Below are 18,465 nucleotides of genomic sequence, written 5' to 3' on the forward strand. Positions count from 1 at the left end.
ACCCTAACCCTAACCCTAACCCTAACCCTAACCCTAACCCTAACCCTAACCCTAACCCTAACCCTAACCCTAACCCTAACCCTAACCCTAACCCTAACCCTAACCCTAACCCTAACCCTAACCCTAACCCTAACCCTAACCCTAACCCTAACCCTAACCCTAACCCTAACCCTAACCCTAACCCTAACCCTAACCCTAACCCTAACCCTAACCCTAACCCTAACCCTAACCCTAACCCTAACCCTAACCCTAACCCTCACCCGTACCATAACACACGCACACAACAACCTTTAATAGACCACACACACCAAGTCACAACAACACCCTCACCCTCACCCCACCCCTCCCAGTGTCCTTGGTGGTCGTCAGTCCCCCAAGGCCAATTAGCACCGGTGTTGCAATCTTGTAATGCGCATGAACCGGAGTGGTCGTGGTCTGGCGGTTGGCATAGCTGTTGATTCCCGACGATGAATACAGTAAGAGTCGTGCAAGAGTCGTACCGGTGATGATGCCAGGCTTCGCGGGTGCGGTGTTGTGAGGAATGATGGTGTCCTCGGTGGTGCTTGCCGTCTTCACTGGCGCATGAAGCACACGGGATGTGGTGTACAAGACTATTGGTGCAGAAATGTCCGTCGTTCTTGGAGAGAGTGCCGAAGAGTGGGAGGGAGGAAGAGAGCTTGGGGTTGTGTAGAGGCGTGAGTGGACTGCATAACACGCAGACAGAAGTACATGATCACACCAGAGAGAAAGAGATAGTGAAGAATTCCAAGCGCACACAGAGAAGAGAGATTATGATGCGCAAATCGCGCAAGGGAAGGAGATTGAGAGAAGAGATAGCCTTATTCGTGTCTGAGAGCACCCCGGCACGCAGAACCACGGCTTTATCCTTGCCATACGTTTTCTATGACTCCTGTTACGTTTTGTGGGAGCTTAGAAATGATGCAGACGCGCTGATGGCGATATGTGGCATCACATCGCTGAAACAGCACTGGAGCAGGGGGGAAGAGGAACAGTTGATGAGTATCCCGCAGAGGCCGCTTGAATGGCGCGAAGCGATAATACTGGGAAGGCGATACCAGTGCCTCAAAAACGCACCACGACGCCCGCCTGAGGTGACCATTACAGTGGAGGCAGTGCAAAGCAGGTGATCATCAGGAGAGAGACGGGAAAGAGGCGGTGGATGGGAAAGGGAAAAGAGAAGCAGAGAGTGCATCACGGACACATCAAGGGCGTAGACGGCATCCTGTGACATCAGCCGTGCGCCAGAAATATGGTGCCCGATCGGCGGGTTGGTGAGTTGCGGTACGCAATAGCTTTGCGAACGGGCAGGCGATAAGGAGAAAAGGGGTACGGTTTTCAGACGCACGGACATGAGGAGTGAAGCGTGTTGTATGGCCGCTTTGTCATCTCTACATATGGCGGGGTGGTGAGAGGAGTCGAAAAGGGGAAAAAGGAGAGAACGCGAGAGTCGTGGATGAATGCCTTGAGGTCCGGGAAAGGCGCCGTCGCCACCTGAGCGTTTTTTACTTTTCCGTCATTCAAGTGCATGAACGATGCGCATAGACATAGGGGAATACGAATAAATAGTCGGCGCGTGGGCCCGTGTGCACAGAAGCATCAGTTGTGCCAGGAGAGAGGTGCATCGTTGCCTTGCGCGGTTTTCTTTTTGGTCCCCGTTTGCTTCTCGTCAGTTTTGCCTGTTCACTGTTTCAGGTGTTTTTTTTCCGTTCTGTTGACGTTACTCTCCTCCTCCAGCAGCTTCATACCCAGACGCACACAGAGACACGCACGTCCATAGACAATAACGTGTTTTGTTGTGGTGAAACGGGGTGGCGGAGTGGCGGAGAGGGGGGAAGAAGGGGTAGGGCAGGGTAGGCCGGAAGGGAAGGGGGAACAGGGGAGAAAGATACGGAAAGAAAAAGAAGTCTATCGGTGGGTGTAAGCTGCGGGGAGTGTTGGTATGCTGTCAACATCCCCAGTACAAGCTACGGTGTGGCGATTGCCCGACGCATAGCCGTACAGGATGTGGCCCTTCTTTCGCAACGCGTTCACAACATCGGCCGCCGTCACGGTCTTCTTGCGGGCGTTCTCGGCGTAGGCCGTGCTGCAGCGCACAATGTCCTCCACGTAGGCCTTCAGCACGCGGCGCACCCCTTCGTAGATCTCAGCGGAGATGCGCTTCACACCGCCGCGGCGCGCTATGCGGCGGACACGGCCGCGCGTAATGCCGCAGATGTTGTCGCGCAGCATCTTCTTCTGGCGCTTCTGGCTGCCCTCGGCATCAGCGGAGCGTTTGCCCTTGGCCACGGATGATATGTATGCACCGAGGGGGCGAATAAGTGGTGATATGTGGGAATAAGAGTGATTTTTATCATCAGTTTGCGAGAAGGGCGGTAACAAGGTGTTGAAGTTTTGGTGAGAGATTTTGTTATTTGAAACGATAATTCAGAATTTAGAGAGCACGCCAGACTTAGTGTCACAGCCGTGTCCGGCACTACAAAGTCAGTTTTGCAAAAGCGGGTTAGAAACATTTTTTGACGAATCTCAGAGAAAAGGTCGGAGAAAGACAGTTCCTTTTGTTTGCGCCAGCAGTCGAAGAAAGATGGTGGTTTTCGCTGCCGGCAAGGATCACGACACCCAAAGCGGCAATTGTCCTGTCGCTGACGCTATTCGAAAGCAAGCGGACGAATGGCGGCCAACACCCCCCAGCACTGCAACCGCTTGTCGAGCTTCAGGCCCTGGTCGGGCGACGTGCCCAGTCGAATTTGGGTGGCTGGAGGGAAGGTTGCCGAGGGTAATCGTTGGCATTTGTAATCCTGCAATGGATTCCCCCCCCCATCACCATCACCACCACCCTCGCTCTTCTGTATTTCGTGTCGGCTTTTTTTTGCTCGCCACAAAAGGTGTGTCCAAGGGGCTCCCGAGTGGCTTGGAGAAGCGGTGCTGAAGTGCAGCTGCATGGGAGTAGAAAGTGAAGAAAAGTGTCAGGTATCTCTGTCACTCTTTGAGCGTTCGCAGGAAGTGGGTGGATGTGCGAATAATCAAAGGTTTACCGTACTGATGTAAACTTGTTGAAAAAGAGCTATGCAGACGCAAGACGGTGGCCCGATCTGAGAAATCAATATGATGTTCCCCTCTTCATCCATGGATGGCCTTCCTCTTCAATGCTCTTTTCTGCATTCACCGCAACCGCTTGGTGTTCATCATTGAATTGGTGAGGGAATCAAATAACGACTTGTGGTGTTTACTGCAAGCAACCCCCTTTACTGGATTTTTCGCTACTAGCCTCCTCATGGAAGGGAACCCTTACATACACGTGCCGAGAACTCGTAACGGTGGCACGTTTAGACACTCCAAGGATGTCGAGCTGCATGCCAACGACTTCGAATGGGACGGAAAGGTAGCAGAGCTGACGAGCAGTGAGCGAATGCTGGTGGATGAGTACATGAGTAGGTGCATGGCAGACTTATGTCGTGCCGGTTCGTCGAGGTCGCTGGAAGAGGTCCCTGAAAAGCCTTGGGAGATGCATTTCTCTGCATCAAAGCATCATTTTCCTCTCAAGAACTACATCATACATGCGTTTCCGTTGCTGCGCATCGTCGTGGGCAGAGAAGGCTCGCCTGCGTGGGTTTTAGAGTGTGGTTGCGGTACTGGGAGCACTCTGCTTCCAATTATGCGGGAATGTACAAGCCAAGACGTTCACTTTGTAGGCTTCGACATTTCACCATCTGCGCTGTCACACTTTAGGAGCCATGAGATCGCACAGGGTTATCTGCAGCGAAATCGGCTTACACTGTTTCCCTTGGCGATTGGTGCCCCTACCTGTTTCACAATCGAGGACCCCACGACTCCGGTGGCGAAGCGGCAACGGATTGACGAAAATGCTACCCTTGTAGTGGATGCCCTCACTGCAGCGGACAAATCTCTCGAGGATCAGAAGTTCGATGCAATTCTGCTTGTTTTTGTTCTTTCGGCGCTACCGACGGTTGAAAAGATGCTTTCGGCTATCAAACAGCTGAAGAGAGTTTTGAAGCAAGATGGAATTCTTCTTTTCAGGGATTATGCGCTTCCTGACCACAACTTTTTCCGCTTCGTGTCCAAAATGGACAACAAGGTTGGAAACGTTGCTTTTGCAAAAGGCGACTGCACAACTCAGGTGTTCTTCTACAAGGAGTTTGCAGCCAAGCTGTTTTCCACTGCTGGCCTCGTGGAGGTGGACGACGTTCCGTCAAAGCTGACGTATCACTGCAATCGCATTCTGAACCGAAAAAACGGGAAAAGAATGGATAAAATTTTTATCAACGGAACGTTTAAGCTAGCACCAAGCAGCTGAACTGGACAACACTGGCGGGAGCGGTATGGAAACCGCAGAAAAAAAAACAATGGATAATAATCGGACCAAAGCGTAGGCTTTCGCGAATTCGCAGTCACAGCCTCGTCTGTTTCCGCAGCTCTTTCGCATGAGTTAAATCTCACGGAGAAAAGAGGGATTCGGGCGCGTTGTTCTTTCTGGGAAGGCATGCTTGTGATCGACCTAGAAGACGTTTGCGTACCGTATGTGCTCTACATTTTTTCGAGCACTCGTGTCGCCATCGTGTCACCGGTAGCACCAATGTATTTCTTTTTTTCTCAAATTAAGATGGTAATACTTGCATACGTAGTGCGAGGATCTGTGTGTTGCTCTATTAACATGCCTCCAATGTTTTTTTCTCTTTTTCCCGTTTACTGTCGGTGCGCAAATGGGTTCTCTTGCCCTCAACTCTCGCTAATGTGTTGCGCGATGCTGTGGTGGAGCTGTCTCCTTAACGGATTTCATGTCGGACTGGAAGAGAGGACGAGATCAGTCAAAATAAGTCATATAGACGAGGAAGAAAGCGTCTCGGGATTCGATGCAGACAAAAGACGAGACAGGTACGTCGGTCGCGGAGGAGAGCGGCCAGGGAAACCGCTTTCAGCTGAAAAAATGGAACGCCGTTGCGCTATGGTCCTGGGATATTCAGGTGGACACGTGCGCTATCTGTAGAAACCACATCATGGATCTGTGCATCGAATGCCAGTCCAATCCGTCGTGCACACCGAAGGACTGCACGGTAGCGTGGGGTGCCTGCAACCACGCGTTTCATATGCATTGCATTTCTCGATGGCTAAAGACTCGAAATGTGTGTCCTTTAGACAATAAGGAGTGGGTTTACCTTCGATATGGCGCGTAATTTCCGCGCTGTGGGTAACGTTGTGCAAACGACAGGTGTGGTGTGTTTGTTGCAGATGAAGTGATATTCAGAGTTTTACTTTGATGCTTTTGATTTGTGTTTGGTGTGTGTGTGTGTGTGTGTATTTGTAAAGCATTCCGCTTGGAGAAAAAAAATTAGGGATCTCTGTTTTCTTGGTGGGTTTGTCGTAGTGGTAATATGGAGGACTGAACCTATTGCACCACTCTTGCATAGGAGTGTGCTATAGTCAGGATGCGCTTCTCTTTTCAAAGAAGTCACGCAAGGTAGGTGCTCTTTAGAGCCGGAGAGGCAAAATGAATAAATCGGTGTAGCGAATTATGCAATGAACAAATAATTCGTCTTTATATATATATATATATGCTGTTTTCTTTTTCCTCTGTCTATATACACCGTTTCACTGTTTCTAATTTTGAAGATACACAATGTCACTTCTTAGATGCACGGCACAGCGCCTGTGTGCTAGCACTGGCTCTTGCTTGATTGGCCCTTTTGCATCATCATCGCGCGTGGCACCGCACAACTTGCAATTTACCCACATTCTGGGAACACGACAATTTTCACTCTTTGGCGAGGCGATAAATCACTCGAAACTGCTGGTACAGTGCACGGTGTCTCCAGCACGCTCTGACAAGTATGAGGGCGGGAGAAATGCTGCCCACAGGGGCGAGAAAGCGAGTGCGTGCGGGCCTGTCGAGTTTGAATGTCAGCTGAGCAACATGTGCCGCGGCTTCCCACTCACCGTGTCGCTGTGTTGCAGCACGCGCGCTGGGCTCCTGCTAATCAATGGTGCAAGGTTTTTGCCGGCGGGTGCGACTGTGCTGGAGGGGCCGGAATGCACACATAACCAATTCATCTACCACGGCCCGCACATGAACCAGTCGCATTTGGCAGAGCTTGTTCTTGGGCACAGGCGTCCTAATTCACCGCTAGATGACATCGCTCATATGGAGGCTATCTTTTTCAGTGCGGTGCGTTGCTTTGGCAGCTCTTCGAGTACCTGGTTTGGTCATACCCCAGTCCACACTATAAAACCGGAGCTTGCTGATCGTATTGCCGAGCTAGTGCGTGCCTTTGGGGTTGATGATGCACTCGCTGAATACGTCGAATGCAAGGCACAGACTGTAGAGAGACTGGAGCGGGACGCGTGGGTTCATGTCTCGAATAGTGTTTTATCAAACCGAGAGAAACGCTAGAGGCCACTGTGTCGAACGATTCGCTTCTGTATGTCGATGTCTCTCCACTGCTTTTTGCTGCGTTTACGGCAGCTCAGGCGAAAGAAAAGCGGAAATACTGGATAGTGTCACTGCAGAGCGCTAGAAACGCATTTTGCTAGGACGCTGATTGCCGCCTCTTGTTCTTTTCTGTGTGACTAGTCTGTTTGGTACATGGTGCGCCGCAAAGTATCTCCTATATATTTCGCGTCGTGGTATGCAAGGATAGAAATGATTTGCGGTGCTTTGCACCAATATGTTTTACGTTACGCTTCTTAAACACCTTTCTGCTGTGAAACTAATTTACATCAATGTTCGCGAGACGGAAGAACGAGAGAAGGTCAAAACTACAAAAACACACCGATACCAAATCTGCCTTTAAAGCGCTACAGCGGCTTTGGATATTAGCATAGCAACCCGTAGTGGATCACACCGATGAGGAAGTTTATGCTGGAGACCAAGGCCGCCCTGGGCGTCGCGCCAAAGACTGTGGACTGGGACTTCGATGAAAAGGCTGGCAATTTGAAAAATATCAACCACACGCTTTCCGACTACAGGTCTGCCGTGGAACAGACGAGGTCGGCTTCTCAAAACGTTGTGACAGCAATGGAGAATATGCTGAAGGTACTGGAGGCGGTGACACGCGGAAATGACACTCCTGAGAATGTGAGGGGCGTTGTAGGGAACTTCGCCGAAGTGGTGCAGAAGTCGCACTGCGAGTTCCTCGTGGACTTCAAGAAGGCGCTGGACGACGACGACAGCGTAACGGAAATCACGGGCCTAGCAGGCAAGTGCAAGACTCTGGAGGCAAGGCGCAACAAAGTGATGAATGAATACGACGCGTACCGCGAAGCTGTCACCAAGAAAGAAGCAGAGTACCGAAAGAAAGGTAAAGATTTGTGTGACTCGAAACTCTACCAGGAGGAAGTTTCCAGGCGTGACAGTCTAAAGGCTGACTTTCAGAAGATCGACAAGGAGTTCAAGGAGACGTATGCCGATCTGGAGAAGAAGAAACTGCGCAGCTACATGGCTGCCCTCTCAACGTACTTGGCAAGCACATCGCAGTTGATGGCGTCGATCCAGAAGGAAATGGAATCGACCAAGAGAAAGGCAGACATGATCAAAATCTAGTGATCTTTTGCACGGAGACAAGAAAAATCAGCAGCAGACTGTTGCCGTTCGCTATTATGATGTTCTCCTTGAGTGCTTCATCATCCTCTTCAAAACACGACGCACGTTGATGAGGGCATGTAAGTCTTGGCTGGCTTCCAGTCTCATCTGACACGGTGTCTCGTTTATCCTCTTGCGTTTGTGTGCCTATGCACCAGCGGTTGCTCTTACCAACTTTCTTTACGGCTCTATTGAAATGGTCCTCTGATTGGTGCGATTACGAGCAACCCGTGAGGTACCTACTTACGTTGTTTACGCTTGCGTAGAAAGGAAGCGCGGCGAGGCTATGCATCCGTAAAACCTGTTCTTTTTTTTCGTGTTGATACATGAGAATGGCTGGGATTTGGTTTTTGTTTGGTGATTTACTTCCCTGATAGCAGAGAGCACCTCAACGTGGTGTCCCAGGGTCCTGGACGGCACTGTGTCGGAGCGAGCTGAGGCAGTGAGCACGTCTGTACCATTCATGTGATGGGCGGAGGCGGAGTGTCCGCGTGACTCGAAGGTGCCTCACCGAGCACTCGCACTGCGTACTGGTGTTGGGAGCCTAGGCCACCTGGAGGGGAATGCACCAAGTGGCGGCGGACATGATGGGAGAGGGTGTGAGGCAACCTTCAGGGCGGGGTGTGGGGGGGGGTAGAGTTGGAGGCACGGATCGTCCTCACACGACTGAGTGGGCGCATTCCTGCACCGCGTGTCTACGGCTGCTTCGCACGGCACGATGGGGCTTGCGATAGACAAAGTAGAGTGGTGGTTTACTAATGTTCAATGGCAGAGAGCGGGCACACGCTGGCGAATAAAAACCTCGTGCTGACTCTCCACTACCCTCTGTTTTCCCTCCTCCTGACGAAACCTAGATATGACTGATTATCAAGGGACTACTCGCTATTTTTATCTTCTTTGTTGCATCCTTCCAGCCTTCCTGCTGGTGAATAGGAGCAGTGAATCTACGCTCGAACGGATCCAAAACTTATCCTGTGCTACGCTTTGAAGAGTGGCTGTGAACCGGCTTTCAAAGAAATATCGAACTCTTAGAAGACTGTGGACCATCGCAAATTCAAAGTGCCGGTCTTCTCGCGACAACTTTCGCGGGAGGAGCACCTTGCAGGTGCCCCCATCTGCTTCCGAAAGGAAGCGTATATTTTGTGACTGTGGCACGACACCGCGAGAAAAGGTTTCTTGACGCCGTCTTAGATGGAAGCGGCCATCGTTTCCTTTTGCGCCTCTGAGCGTAAAGTCGCTGGCTACGACACGGTAGCGTCTATCATAGTTCTCCACGCTTGTTAGAGATCTTACTCCGCTTCATGATGCTTATGCTATCTGTTGAGCGGCTAGAAAAACAAACGAGAAAACTTCAAGGCCCACACAAAAGCTGAGCTTCAAAATGGAAACAATGATGAAAATAAAGACGGCGCTAAAGCTGGCGCCGTCTACCTGTGACGAGGATTACAACCGCCGCAAACGTGAAATGAAGGATTTGTCCACGGCTATTCGCAACTACAACACTGCCATGGAGAAGGCAAAAGTGTCTTCTAGGCGCCTCGTAGAGGCGCTCACTGAAGCAAGCAGGGTATTTGAAACGTTGTGCAACTACCCAAACATCTCGGATTGCACGAAGGATTGTGCGCTGGGTCTAGTGGCCTCTATGAATCGTATCGAAGGAACGACCTTTCCAGAGTTCAACGTTGCAATGGACTCGACTGTTATCACTGCTACTCACGGGCTGAAGGCCTTGTACGACGAGTGCGAGAGGCTGGAAGGCAAGCGCAATAAGGTTATGCACGAGTATGATACATACCGCGAGGAGGTCTCAAAGAAAGAGACAGAATACCAGCGCAAGTCAAAGAGCCTGTTGAAGTCGAAGTATTATAACACCGAGGTTGCGAGGCGAGACGAGCTGGAGGCGGCCTTCGACTCTGCGGATCAGAAGTTCAAAGATACCCACGACCAACTCATGCAAAGTCGTTCAGTCGCATCCACAGACGCTCTCAACGCATTTGTGAGCTGCATGTCCCGTTTCCTGCAAGCGATCTCCGAAGAGTTCGAAAGGCTGAAAGGCTCTTCGGAGTATGTGCTGCCAGTACTGCACAATATAATGCGTGCAGGGTGCGAAAGCGACTAAATATAAAATGCCCCATACCCCCACAGATGTGGGTCATACGACATTTTTTCTTTGGCCGAAGCAGCGTCGCCTGTCGCCACCTTCAAACTCCACGATGTTTTTTATTCCGCACGTGAATTGTCTAACGAACGTGATTTTGTTTTGTTACCCCCTTTCTATTCCCTGATACCGGAGAGCATCTCAACGTGTTCTCACGGTTCAGTGTCCCGCTCTGTGGGGAAGCCAAGCGCCCCTCCTCGACACCCTTTATATCTGCTGATGCCGAACCGCCTCTGGTGGTGACCGAGTCAAGTGCCTACGATGTAGGGAGGCCAGAGCGAGGTGTCCTCTACTAATGTCAGCGGCCAGGTTCTGGATGGAGTTATGTCGGAGTGACCTGCTAGAGTGCACAACGCTTGTGCCATCCATATGATAGGTAAAGCATCAATGTGACTCGAACGCATCTTACCCTCCCCCAGCCCTCACTGCCCACTAAAGTAGAGACTGGGTCATCCCAAGGGACGCACCACCTGGCGGCCGGCATGATTGGGCGCGTCGGAAGGGACACGTTGAAAAAACATATATTTGCCTTTATTTCGGGTGTTCTTTGCTTCTTTGTTATGCTTCTTCTTTCAGTTTATCTTACCACTTTGCCCTCACCGGTAACCCTTTCGCTGGATTTACGACCTCTCTGCGGAGAGTGTGTCGAGAACCGGTAGCATCGCTTGTGCTTTAGAGGCTTCAGCGTTCGCAACTCGTCTTTTATGAAGCGGCACACGTGCCACACACTACATGCTCCCGTCCACTGAAGGAAGCTAAGCACTCGTGGTGATCTTTTTCCTCCCCGTCTCTCCCGTAGTGTCTCGTATCATATCTACTCATACACAAGTTGATACCCTTACCACCGCACACCAACCCGAGCATGCGGGCTGTTGAATTTCTTATATGCGCTCTCTGACGGCGTTTCCTTGCAGACGATGCTCGAAGCCACTTAAAAGGCTGAAGTCTTGTGCGAACTAAACGTGAAGATATGACTGGCTCGAGATCCCTTTCTATCGCACCCCAGCTTGCCAGGCACGCGGCGGAGTAGGTGGGGATGCTCTCGAGTAGTTCTCACCCACCCTATTGAATGATGCAAGATTAATACGTACATTCATCCCTCGTCATGTTCTTCTTTCCCCCGCTGCCTCCGACCCTTTAGGCTTTCAATCTGTACTGCTGTTACGTAAAAGCGTATTTCATGGTGAAGCCAGTTATCACAACTCAGGCGGCTTTCGACACACAAAGGGAAAGAGATGCTTGCCAGCGACCCGTTCAATGACTCCGTGAAGGAGCTCCGAGAGGTTGTGGTGCGAGCGAAGCTCATTAAGCAGCAGTTGACGCAGAAGGGCGTAATCTCTCCGTCGAGTATGGCAGAGCTTCGCGATGCCAAAGAGACCGCGGAGGAAATGCTGCATTTCCTGAAAGAAATGCTCCGTGTCGTCGACGAGCGCGGTGGCAAGGTGCAGGGCAAGGTGTTTTCTGCGAACGAAATTATGGAGCGACAAAATATTGTACGTAGTCTTGAAGGGGATGTGGGGGAAGCTCGCAGTTTCTACGAAAAAATTGCGGCATCTGCCGCACAGAGGCAGCGAGTGACAGAAGCGGCTGTAGGTAGCCCTGCTGAGAGCTGCGGCGTTGCGGCGGACGGGTTTATATCTGCGCAGGCATTTGCTCAGCGCGAGGAGGAAAAGGTTCAGGACGAGGTGCTAGACCGACTCACCTTTGGACTGCGCGAATTGCGCGAAACAGGCCTCCACATTCACGAAGAGCTGGACACGCAGGAGGCCATGCTCGACAACGTTGATCGCGACATCTCAGGAGTCCAGGTGCGGCTGCGCGCCGCAAATGCGAAGGTTGACAAGCTCCTTGCAAGCATGTCAAACAAGGGCAAGATATGCACCATCGTCATGCTCATTTTCATTCTCGTCTTCCTCGCATTCTTTGGCTTTGGCTGATCCAGCGTGAAGGCTAGGACACCAGGGCTCGCTGTCACTGTTAGCCCGCGCGACAGATGCAGGTGCGATGGAGTCTTGAGACGGAGGGGATCGATCGAGTGTTAATTACCTCATGTTCTTTGGTCTCGCTTTTTTTTGCTCTTTCCCGTGAAGCTTTTTCATTTCTCTTGGATGCTACCTTTTTTTGTTCTCTGCTGGTTGCTGACTGTATGCTATTTCTGGATCTGCCTCTGTTGTGCAGCGCATACTGCGCTGAAACCGTCAAATCCTGCCCTCCTCTCCTCTTCCCCCATCGCATTGCAACAGTAACTCTTTCGCGTTTCCTCCTCGCTGCGCCAGTTGTGCAGTGCTCACGTATCTTTGGATGCCTTCATAGCACATCCTTTGTATCCATGGGCTCTGCTGCACATATGGACCCCTCTACCCCCTCTCTTTCGCTTCACCCGTGCGCCTCCTTTTCCCCCTCCCCCTCCCTTGGCCTCCCCATTCCTATCTTTCCAACACAACCTAGGTGTTTTTTTGTCTGTAGGTGCGTGTGTTGGCCTAGTGCATCAACAGCGCTGACAACAACGTGCAAGACCGGCAGCAGAGCGAAGGGGATGAGTGGGACAACAGAGCTGGCTGGCCTGGTACGACGTCTGCCACCGCAAGCATACGAGCGAGTGCTCCTTCTCCTGCACTGCCTTGTCACCAGCAGCGAAGGCAGCCAGGCTAGCAGTAGCCCACAGTCGCTATCTTTGCAGGTCATTTGTGACGTTGTGCTATGTGCATGTCCGGGCCCAGTGCCTCGATTTCTGTTTGCGCTGTCCTGCAACGACAAGCTGCTGCGGAGCGCTGACTGCGGACTCACCTGGCGGTTGTGTTTCTCCAGGTCTAGCGAACCTCTTAAAGCTGGCATGGCTGGTGTTCAGGATCTCCTTGACGATGTGACGAGCCTGCTCAAGTCCACGGAGGCCACCGATGATGTCCCCGGTGGCGAGGAAGCCTCGTCTGTTGTGTGCTGTGCAGATGGCTACGGAGACGTGGTCGCCCTCTGCGGCCGCAACGGTTTCCTCGCGGTCTCAGGTGACAAAGGTGTGACCTTCACGACGGCGACAAATTATTTAACGGGCAACTTTGGTGAGAAGGCGCATCTCCGGCACATTTGCGTCCTGGACACCGACCGTATTCTAGTGAGTGACGGCGTACGAGTGGTGTGTGTGGCTGTGGAGTGCGCTGGCTGCGGACCGCTTGCACTGGGAAAGGCACACGTAGCATTAGTGTGTGCCACTCAAATCTGCATGCTGCGCGCCTGCTCCTTCGGTAGCGGCGCGCGCGGCGCCGTGGTTGCCGAAAACAGAAAGCTGCATCTGTCGTTTGACGGCTCTGCCTCGTTTATGGAGGTTCGCCACAGCCTAGGGCGTATTCGTGGCTTCGACACCGCCGCTGCGTTGCGCCATTGCGAGCTTCCAGCCTTCCCATATGCAACCTTGGCGTCTTCGATGGGGCTGCAAAGCACTGAGGCCACCTCCTCTCCTCCCCAGTCCGCCTCTGTGTATGATTACGTCAGCGGATGTAAATGCGATGCCGCGGACGGCAAGGGAGAACCAGCAGCGGCGGTGACGCAGTTTGAAGCGGGCGCGCTGCGGCACGGCGCTGATGTCTTCTACCGTTTTTTCTTTGTGGCTGGCTGCGGCACGGAGGTGCTTCCCTACGACTACACCGCCCTGCTGTGTGTGTGCACGCGGCGAGAGGGTAACCACGTTTTTGTTGTGTCTACTGCATCTTTCGTCTCCTACATACCCTTCTCTCAATCCCGAAGCCACGGCCGGCTTCTTTGTACTCTCACTCGAAGCTCTGGTGACGGCGGCAGCTACCTCGCCAGCCGAGGGAGTGTCGTGGGTACGAGCGTCTCTCGCGATTTGGATCGCTGGAGCACCCCGCACGGCGCGGCTCCAGTTGGGTTGCTCGCGGTGGGAGGTGGCGACATTCTTGCGTGCGGGCGTAACAAGGTAGTGTCTCGAGTCGAAGGAGACGCCGAGGCGCACACAATTCTCCATGATATGCGCGTGCCTGTGCTGATTACTGCCTTCTCGATGTAAGCAACGCTGTCGTCTTCAGAGGCGCTAGAGAGCCACACAAGTGATAAAGTGGGAAAGGAAATTGTAGAAGGGTTTTGTTTTTGTGCCTGACTCGTGGAAGCGGAGGGAGTGGGAAGGACAGCGAGATGGTACACCGTAGCTCAGCACCCTCATGACCTCCAGCTCCCCATCCCCTTGCCCTCCCCTACGGATGCTCGAATAAAGTGGGTGGTGCACTTGCACCTGTCGCGTCTTACATCAAACGGCCTCCACACGCTTCTCTACCTCTCTCTCCTCCCTCTGCCGGCTACGGTGGGTGTGAGAACCATTTTTATGCCGCACAAACCGACGTTCACCTCCATACGCAACGCACTAGCCTCCCTCCCCCTTTCCCCTTATACTCAACTCATTGTTGTAGCAGAAATAGCGACAAGAGCGACCCCTGCTTTCGCAGTCACACGGAGGGACTCTGTAGAGACGGGACCGGCCAGTGATACTTACTTCGAGGCCGTCACTCGTGCAAACAATTTCTGTCGTACAACAGAGCGGACACTTCGCTTCAGGCAGCTGCGCACTTCAAAGAAGCGCTGTGTGTTGTGTGTGTGTGTGTGCTACTTCATTTCTTTTTCAAAGCGTCAAAAGATGGGAAATACGTGCACGAAGACTGGCGAGGTGGTGGACAATCGCAGCAATGGCACTTATAGCAGCAAACAGTTCAACCGATACAACTCAAAGCAGTACGCCAAGCCGGAGGATGCGCCGTCCCTACCGGCAAACGATGAGAGGGTGACTGACCTGAAGAAAATGACTGTGGTAAAGAGAATTGAGGCGCTCCAGCATATGCTGAAACCCGTCGTCTCTGTTGTCCTGTCAGAGTTGCTTCATGAAGAGTTCCGTCAGTTCACTTCCGTTTTTGCCCGCGGGAAGGCAGCGCTTGCAGTGGCGTCGTGTGCCCAGGTGCAGCGGCCGCGGCATATTCTGGCGGCTGGCGAGGACAGGAGTGTGGCGTTGCTCAACTACGAGACGGGCCACGTGATGCAGCGCTGGGTACACGCTCACCAAAACGACATCAACTGCATTACAACACCCACTTCGTCGGGAGTGTTTGCCACAGCCAGCCGCGACAAGACTGTGAAGGTGTGGAATTTAACCTCGGACAGCACCCTCGCGGAGCTGCGCGGGCATACGCTTAATGTGACCAGCATCGACACCAACCCTGGCTGCAACCTCCTCGTGTCAGGCAGCAAAGACAATACAGTGCGCCTATGGGACGTCGACAGGGCTGAGGAGCTGTTTTGTGGGGATATTAAGCTCAACATTGTGCACTTTGTCCGCTTCATGTCATCCATGAATTGTGTCGCTCAGGGCGGCGAAGACTTGGCGGTTCGTCTGTGGGATGTGCGTACAAAGGGCGCGTACAGCGACCTGCACCTCTCCAAGACAATCGAAGGAATGGATTACTATCCGGTCTGTTGTGAAACAATACCCGAAAATCCGTACATGCTGCTTACCGGTCATAACGGCATGAACGACTGTGGGTCGTACGTCGCACAGTGGGACGTGCGAACCGGAAAGCGCGTGGCTTTGTACAAAGGTCATGGCGCCACCGTCTCCAGTGTGCGAATGGTGGCCGCCAACGTGTACGGGAATGGGTCCTTTTTCACCTCTAGCGATGACGGAACGTTTGGTGTGTGGAACTTAGAAGACGGGGAAGAGTATGGCGAGGTGCAGCTCTCGGTGGAGCATCACTTTTGCCTCCCGGAGGGCCGCGTTACCACCTTCGAGGCGGAGGAGAACGGCGACATAGTAATTGCATTAGAAAACGGCTGCCTAGTCGTGCTTCGTCCTGCCGTCAAGGGCGACTCCGTCGTTCCTTCACTTCGACTGCGCTACGTTGGCGTGCTTACTCTGCAGCAATGAGGCATATGGCCGGCGAACTGATATCGAGAGGGTCTTTTTTGGGTTTCTTTTTCTCGATATTGTGGTGGGACCTGCTCGCATAATCAGAAAACAGAGGAAGGGGGTGAGGGCGGGGCTGGCTGGGACGCACATGCATGGCTGCCTCCCTCCCCCCTTCCCCACCCCCATCCAAGAGTATGCACAGCATGTTTTTTTTCCTTGTTAAAATATTTGATTCTCCGCTTTGTTGCTGCAGCTCCGCACACCCTCTGACTCTTGTTGAATCCGCCTTCTCTTTACTCCTCTAAACGCACAGTGTTTCTTGATCGCGTGGCTATGTCTGTGTTTGTATGCGTCTTCTGTTTTTTTTTGTTTCGCGCTTCTTCGCTCGTCTTGCGCGTGTTGGTCGTGGGCTACACTTCTCTCTCAGCTTCGTCAAAGCCGCATAGCTCATCACCTCTTCAACTCCCTTCGGCGTCACGATTGTTGCCAATACCGGACTTGAACACGGCCTTTTACTCGATGCAGAACGTATCCAACGAGCGCTGCTGCCGCGTAGTCGTGTGCACTTGTCGACTATGCTATCTCGCCTTCTCCTTTTCACTGATCGTAGACGCATGGCCATACCAATGCCAGCAATCTGCCATGAAAAGGAGGAAGGGAGGCCGCGCGTCCATGATACTCCGGTGTTTTCTTTCAGGGCTACAAGTCGAGCCTACATGCTGGCATATGCGCGTACCTGTATTTGGGCAGCAACGCATCTGTTGATGTTACCCTCTCTCTCTCTTTCTGTCTTTTGTTGCATTTCTCACTTTTGTTTTCAACCACGCCGGCCATCGCGCAGTTTTACGCTACTCGTAATACGGCCCTCTCTCTTGCCGGCAGTGGTGGATGACGGTGAGCACAGTGACTCAGAAAACCGGTGGTGGCATCAGCGAGCCACGTGAGGGCCGACTCCGCCTCGTGTACGTGGCGCACCAGAGGCTGGAGGACGAACTGAGCACGCTTCTTGCCTTCGCCGCGGCGGCAAGAAAGCACGACGAGAATGCAACCCTGCCCCACGATGGCTTCTCACCATGGACAGGGCTGATGGAGTCCACCGCAAAGTGCGTTGACGCCACCTCCCGCTGCCTTCGACTTTTCAATCCTACAAGGACAATCACGCAGTCCAAAGGCATGACTACGCTATCAAAGCTCTACGGCACAGGTGCAGCACCCCATGAAAGAGTGGTCACCTTTCTTACGCACATCCGTGACGCATTCGACGGCGTGCTGCCTGTAGAAATCGCGCTCAGCGGCGGACACTGTCTCCAGAAACTAGACCCATCCGCTGCAGATGAGTACCTTTTAGCTTTCATAACGGACTGGTTAGCGCTAGCAGCTGCGGCAGACGAGCAGGCAGATTCCTTCCGACGGCGCTTTCGCCACATACTTTCGACGGACAACGCACAGAAAACGTTTCACCTCCATTTTCGTGCGGCTGTGCTTCTCCAGATCGAGTGCGCCGCACAGTCCGGGCACAAGCACGTCTTCGCAGCGTACAACACGCAGGCGATGGATGCTATTCTGACCCCTTTCACTCGAGGGGAGCTACAAAAGTACGAGGCCACGTGCTGGCAAGAGGCAGCGCGGCACCGCGAGGTGGAAAGTGTGGTGGCTGTGCCTTTTGTGTCTACAGCCGCCGCCTCGACGATGTCGTCTGCACTCGCCCCATACAAGCAACAAGGGACACAGTGGGGCACCTCGACTGAGGTGCGTCGAGGAGGTGCAGTCGCCCCATCGTCCTCCGGAATGGCAAACTGGAGGCATGATGCCATCCGCATTCTTGTCTTTCTCCTCCTGGCAGTTCTGCTTCGCTTTGCGTGGGGACGGCTGGCAAGGGCGCTGAAAAGACTCCTGCAAATCACACGCGCGGCACCGGCACGCCAGCGTACCTTGACACTGTGAAGAGGATTTTAAGCTGCCGCATCTCCCCCCCCCCCTTTCGTCGCGCGACCGGACAGCTCTTCTTTTTTTTTTCCGCCGTGGAGGTAAGGCACGCAGCGCTCCCTCTCAAGCACTGCGAGCCTCTCAATCGGAAACAGCACAAGTGTGGAAGGCATGCTCGGCTTCTCCGTGCGCACAGCCCTCCGCCCCCATCACCCTCACCTGCAAGTTCTGCTTATAAAGAGGCTGCTCTCACGGTGAGTGCTTTTTTTCTTCCCTGTTCTCACGATAGCCGTCCAGCACTGCGACAGCACACGCGCATGTCGGTTTTCATCCCTCACCACTACGTTCACACCCTGCCGCTCATTTTCCGCGGAAAAACGTCCCCGTTATCTCTTTGATTTTGACGGCATGTTCAGTCTGTCTTGTGGGCTATCATTGTGCTGTGAAGGTGGTTTCCAGAGCGTGTATGAGCGCAGATATGGCTCTACCGCCACACAGCGGGCACCACCTCCTTCGGCGGTGTGGTCACCCTCTCCTTTTTCCCATCTCCCCTTGATTGCTCTCTATCGCTTGGATTCGTGTCGTTTTCGCCTGCCGCACCCCCTTTGTCCCACTCGCTCCTGCGTGTATGTGCGCATGTGCGTACGTGTGTGTGTGTGTGACTATTAAACACACGGCCTACATACAACTACAACATATCACAAGTATCACTCGCTCTCTTCACTGCTGCAGCAGCTGGCGTGCACCTTTTTTCCCCCTCGCATTTTCCATTCCCTGAAGCGATTCAGCACATACTCATACACGAGGGCTCTTACCATCACCACCACCACACACAGACCACCGTGTAACCGGCAGCACAGCGCACCAGAG

At 52.9% G+C, this 18,465-nt stretch overlaps 10 protein-coding genes across 10 annotated transcripts; 9 read left to right on the forward strand and 1 right to left on the reverse strand.

The window, feature by feature from the left end:
* Positions 1–1,926: 1,926 nt before the first annotated feature.
* Positions 1,927–2,250, reverse strand: LMXM_21_0015 (histone H4; the record flags this gene model as incomplete). Its single annotated transcript, XM_003875188.1, has 1 exon — positions 1,927–2,250. One exon carries the CDS (start codon positions 2,248–2,250, stop codon positions 1,927–1,929), a length of 324 nt encoding a protein of 107 aa, XP_003875237.1.
* Positions 2,251–3,292: 1,042 nt separating this feature from the next.
* LMXM_21_0020 (conserved hypothetical protein) lies at positions 3,293–4,333 on the forward strand (the record flags this gene model as incomplete). Its single annotated transcript, XM_003875189.1, has 1 exon — positions 3,293–4,333. The coding sequence occupies one exon, from the start codon at positions 3,293–3,295 to the stop codon at positions 4,331–4,333; it is 1,041 nt and encodes a 346-aa protein (XP_003875238.1).
* Positions 4,334–4,889: 556 nt separating this feature from the next.
* LMXM_21_0023 (putative ring-box protein 1) lies at positions 4,890–5,210 on the forward strand (the record flags this gene model as incomplete). The annotated part of the gene is made up of 1 exon (XM_003875190.1): positions 4,890–5,210. One exon carries the CDS (start codon positions 4,890–4,892, stop codon positions 5,208–5,210), a length of 321 nt encoding a protein of 106 aa, XP_003875239.1.
* A 443-nt stretch (positions 5,211–5,653) lies between these two features.
* On the forward strand, positions 5,654–6,424 carry LMXM_21_0027 (conserved hypothetical protein; the record flags this gene model as incomplete). Its single annotated transcript, XM_003875191.1, has 1 exon — positions 5,654–6,424. The coding sequence occupies one exon, from the start codon at positions 5,654–5,656 to the stop codon at positions 6,422–6,424; it is 771 nt and encodes a 256-aa protein (XP_003875240.1).
* A 453-nt stretch (positions 6,425–6,877) lies between these two features.
* LMXM_21_0030 (conserved hypothetical protein) lies at positions 6,878–7,573 on the forward strand (the record flags this gene model as incomplete). The annotated part of the gene is made up of 1 exon (XM_003875192.1): positions 6,878–7,573. The coding sequence occupies one exon, from the start codon at positions 6,878–6,880 to the stop codon at positions 7,571–7,573; it is 696 nt and encodes a 231-aa protein (XP_003875241.1).
* Positions 7,574–8,993: 1,420 nt separating this feature from the next.
* On the forward strand, positions 8,994–9,731 carry LMXM_21_0040 (conserved hypothetical protein; the record flags this gene model as incomplete). Its single annotated transcript, XM_003875193.1, has 1 exon — positions 8,994–9,731. The coding sequence occupies one exon, from the start codon at positions 8,994–8,996 to the stop codon at positions 9,729–9,731; it is 738 nt and encodes a 245-aa protein (XP_003875242.1).
* Positions 9,732–11,005: 1,274 nt separating this feature from the next.
* On the forward strand, positions 11,006–11,707 carry LMXM_21_0050 (putative syntaxin; the record flags this gene model as incomplete). The annotated part of the gene is made up of 1 exon (XM_003875194.1): positions 11,006–11,707. The coding sequence occupies one exon, from the start codon at positions 11,006–11,008 to the stop codon at positions 11,705–11,707; it is 702 nt and encodes a 233-aa protein (XP_003875243.1).
* Positions 11,708–12,306: 599 nt separating this feature from the next.
* LMXM_21_0055 (conserved hypothetical protein) lies at positions 12,307–13,788 on the forward strand (the record flags this gene model as incomplete). Its single annotated transcript, XM_003875195.1, has 1 exon — positions 12,307–13,788. The coding sequence occupies one exon, from the start codon at positions 12,307–12,309 to the stop codon at positions 13,786–13,788; it is 1,482 nt and encodes a 493-aa protein (XP_003875244.1).
* Positions 13,789–14,409: 621 nt separating this feature from the next.
* On the forward strand, positions 14,410–15,687 carry LMXM_21_0060 (conserved hypothetical protein; the record flags this gene model as incomplete). The annotated part of the gene is made up of 1 exon (XM_003875196.1): positions 14,410–15,687. One exon carries the CDS (start codon positions 14,410–14,412, stop codon positions 15,685–15,687), a length of 1,278 nt encoding a protein of 425 aa, XP_003875245.1.
* A 1,068-nt stretch (positions 15,688–16,755) lies between these two features.
* LMXM_21_0070 (conserved hypothetical protein) lies at positions 16,756–17,613 on the forward strand (the record flags this gene model as incomplete). Its single annotated transcript, XM_003875197.1, has 1 exon — positions 16,756–17,613. One exon carries the CDS (start codon positions 16,756–16,758, stop codon positions 17,611–17,613), a length of 858 nt encoding a protein of 285 aa, XP_003875246.1.
* Positions 17,614–18,465: the final 852 nt, after the last annotated feature.

Source organism: Leishmania mexicana, chromosome 21 (assembly GCF_000234665.1).
Source record: "Leishmania mexicana MHOM/GT/2001/U1103 complete genome, chromosome 21".
NCBI classification, from domain to species: Eukaryota; Euglenozoa; class Kinetoplastea; order Trypanosomatida; family Trypanosomatidae; genus Leishmania; species Leishmania mexicana.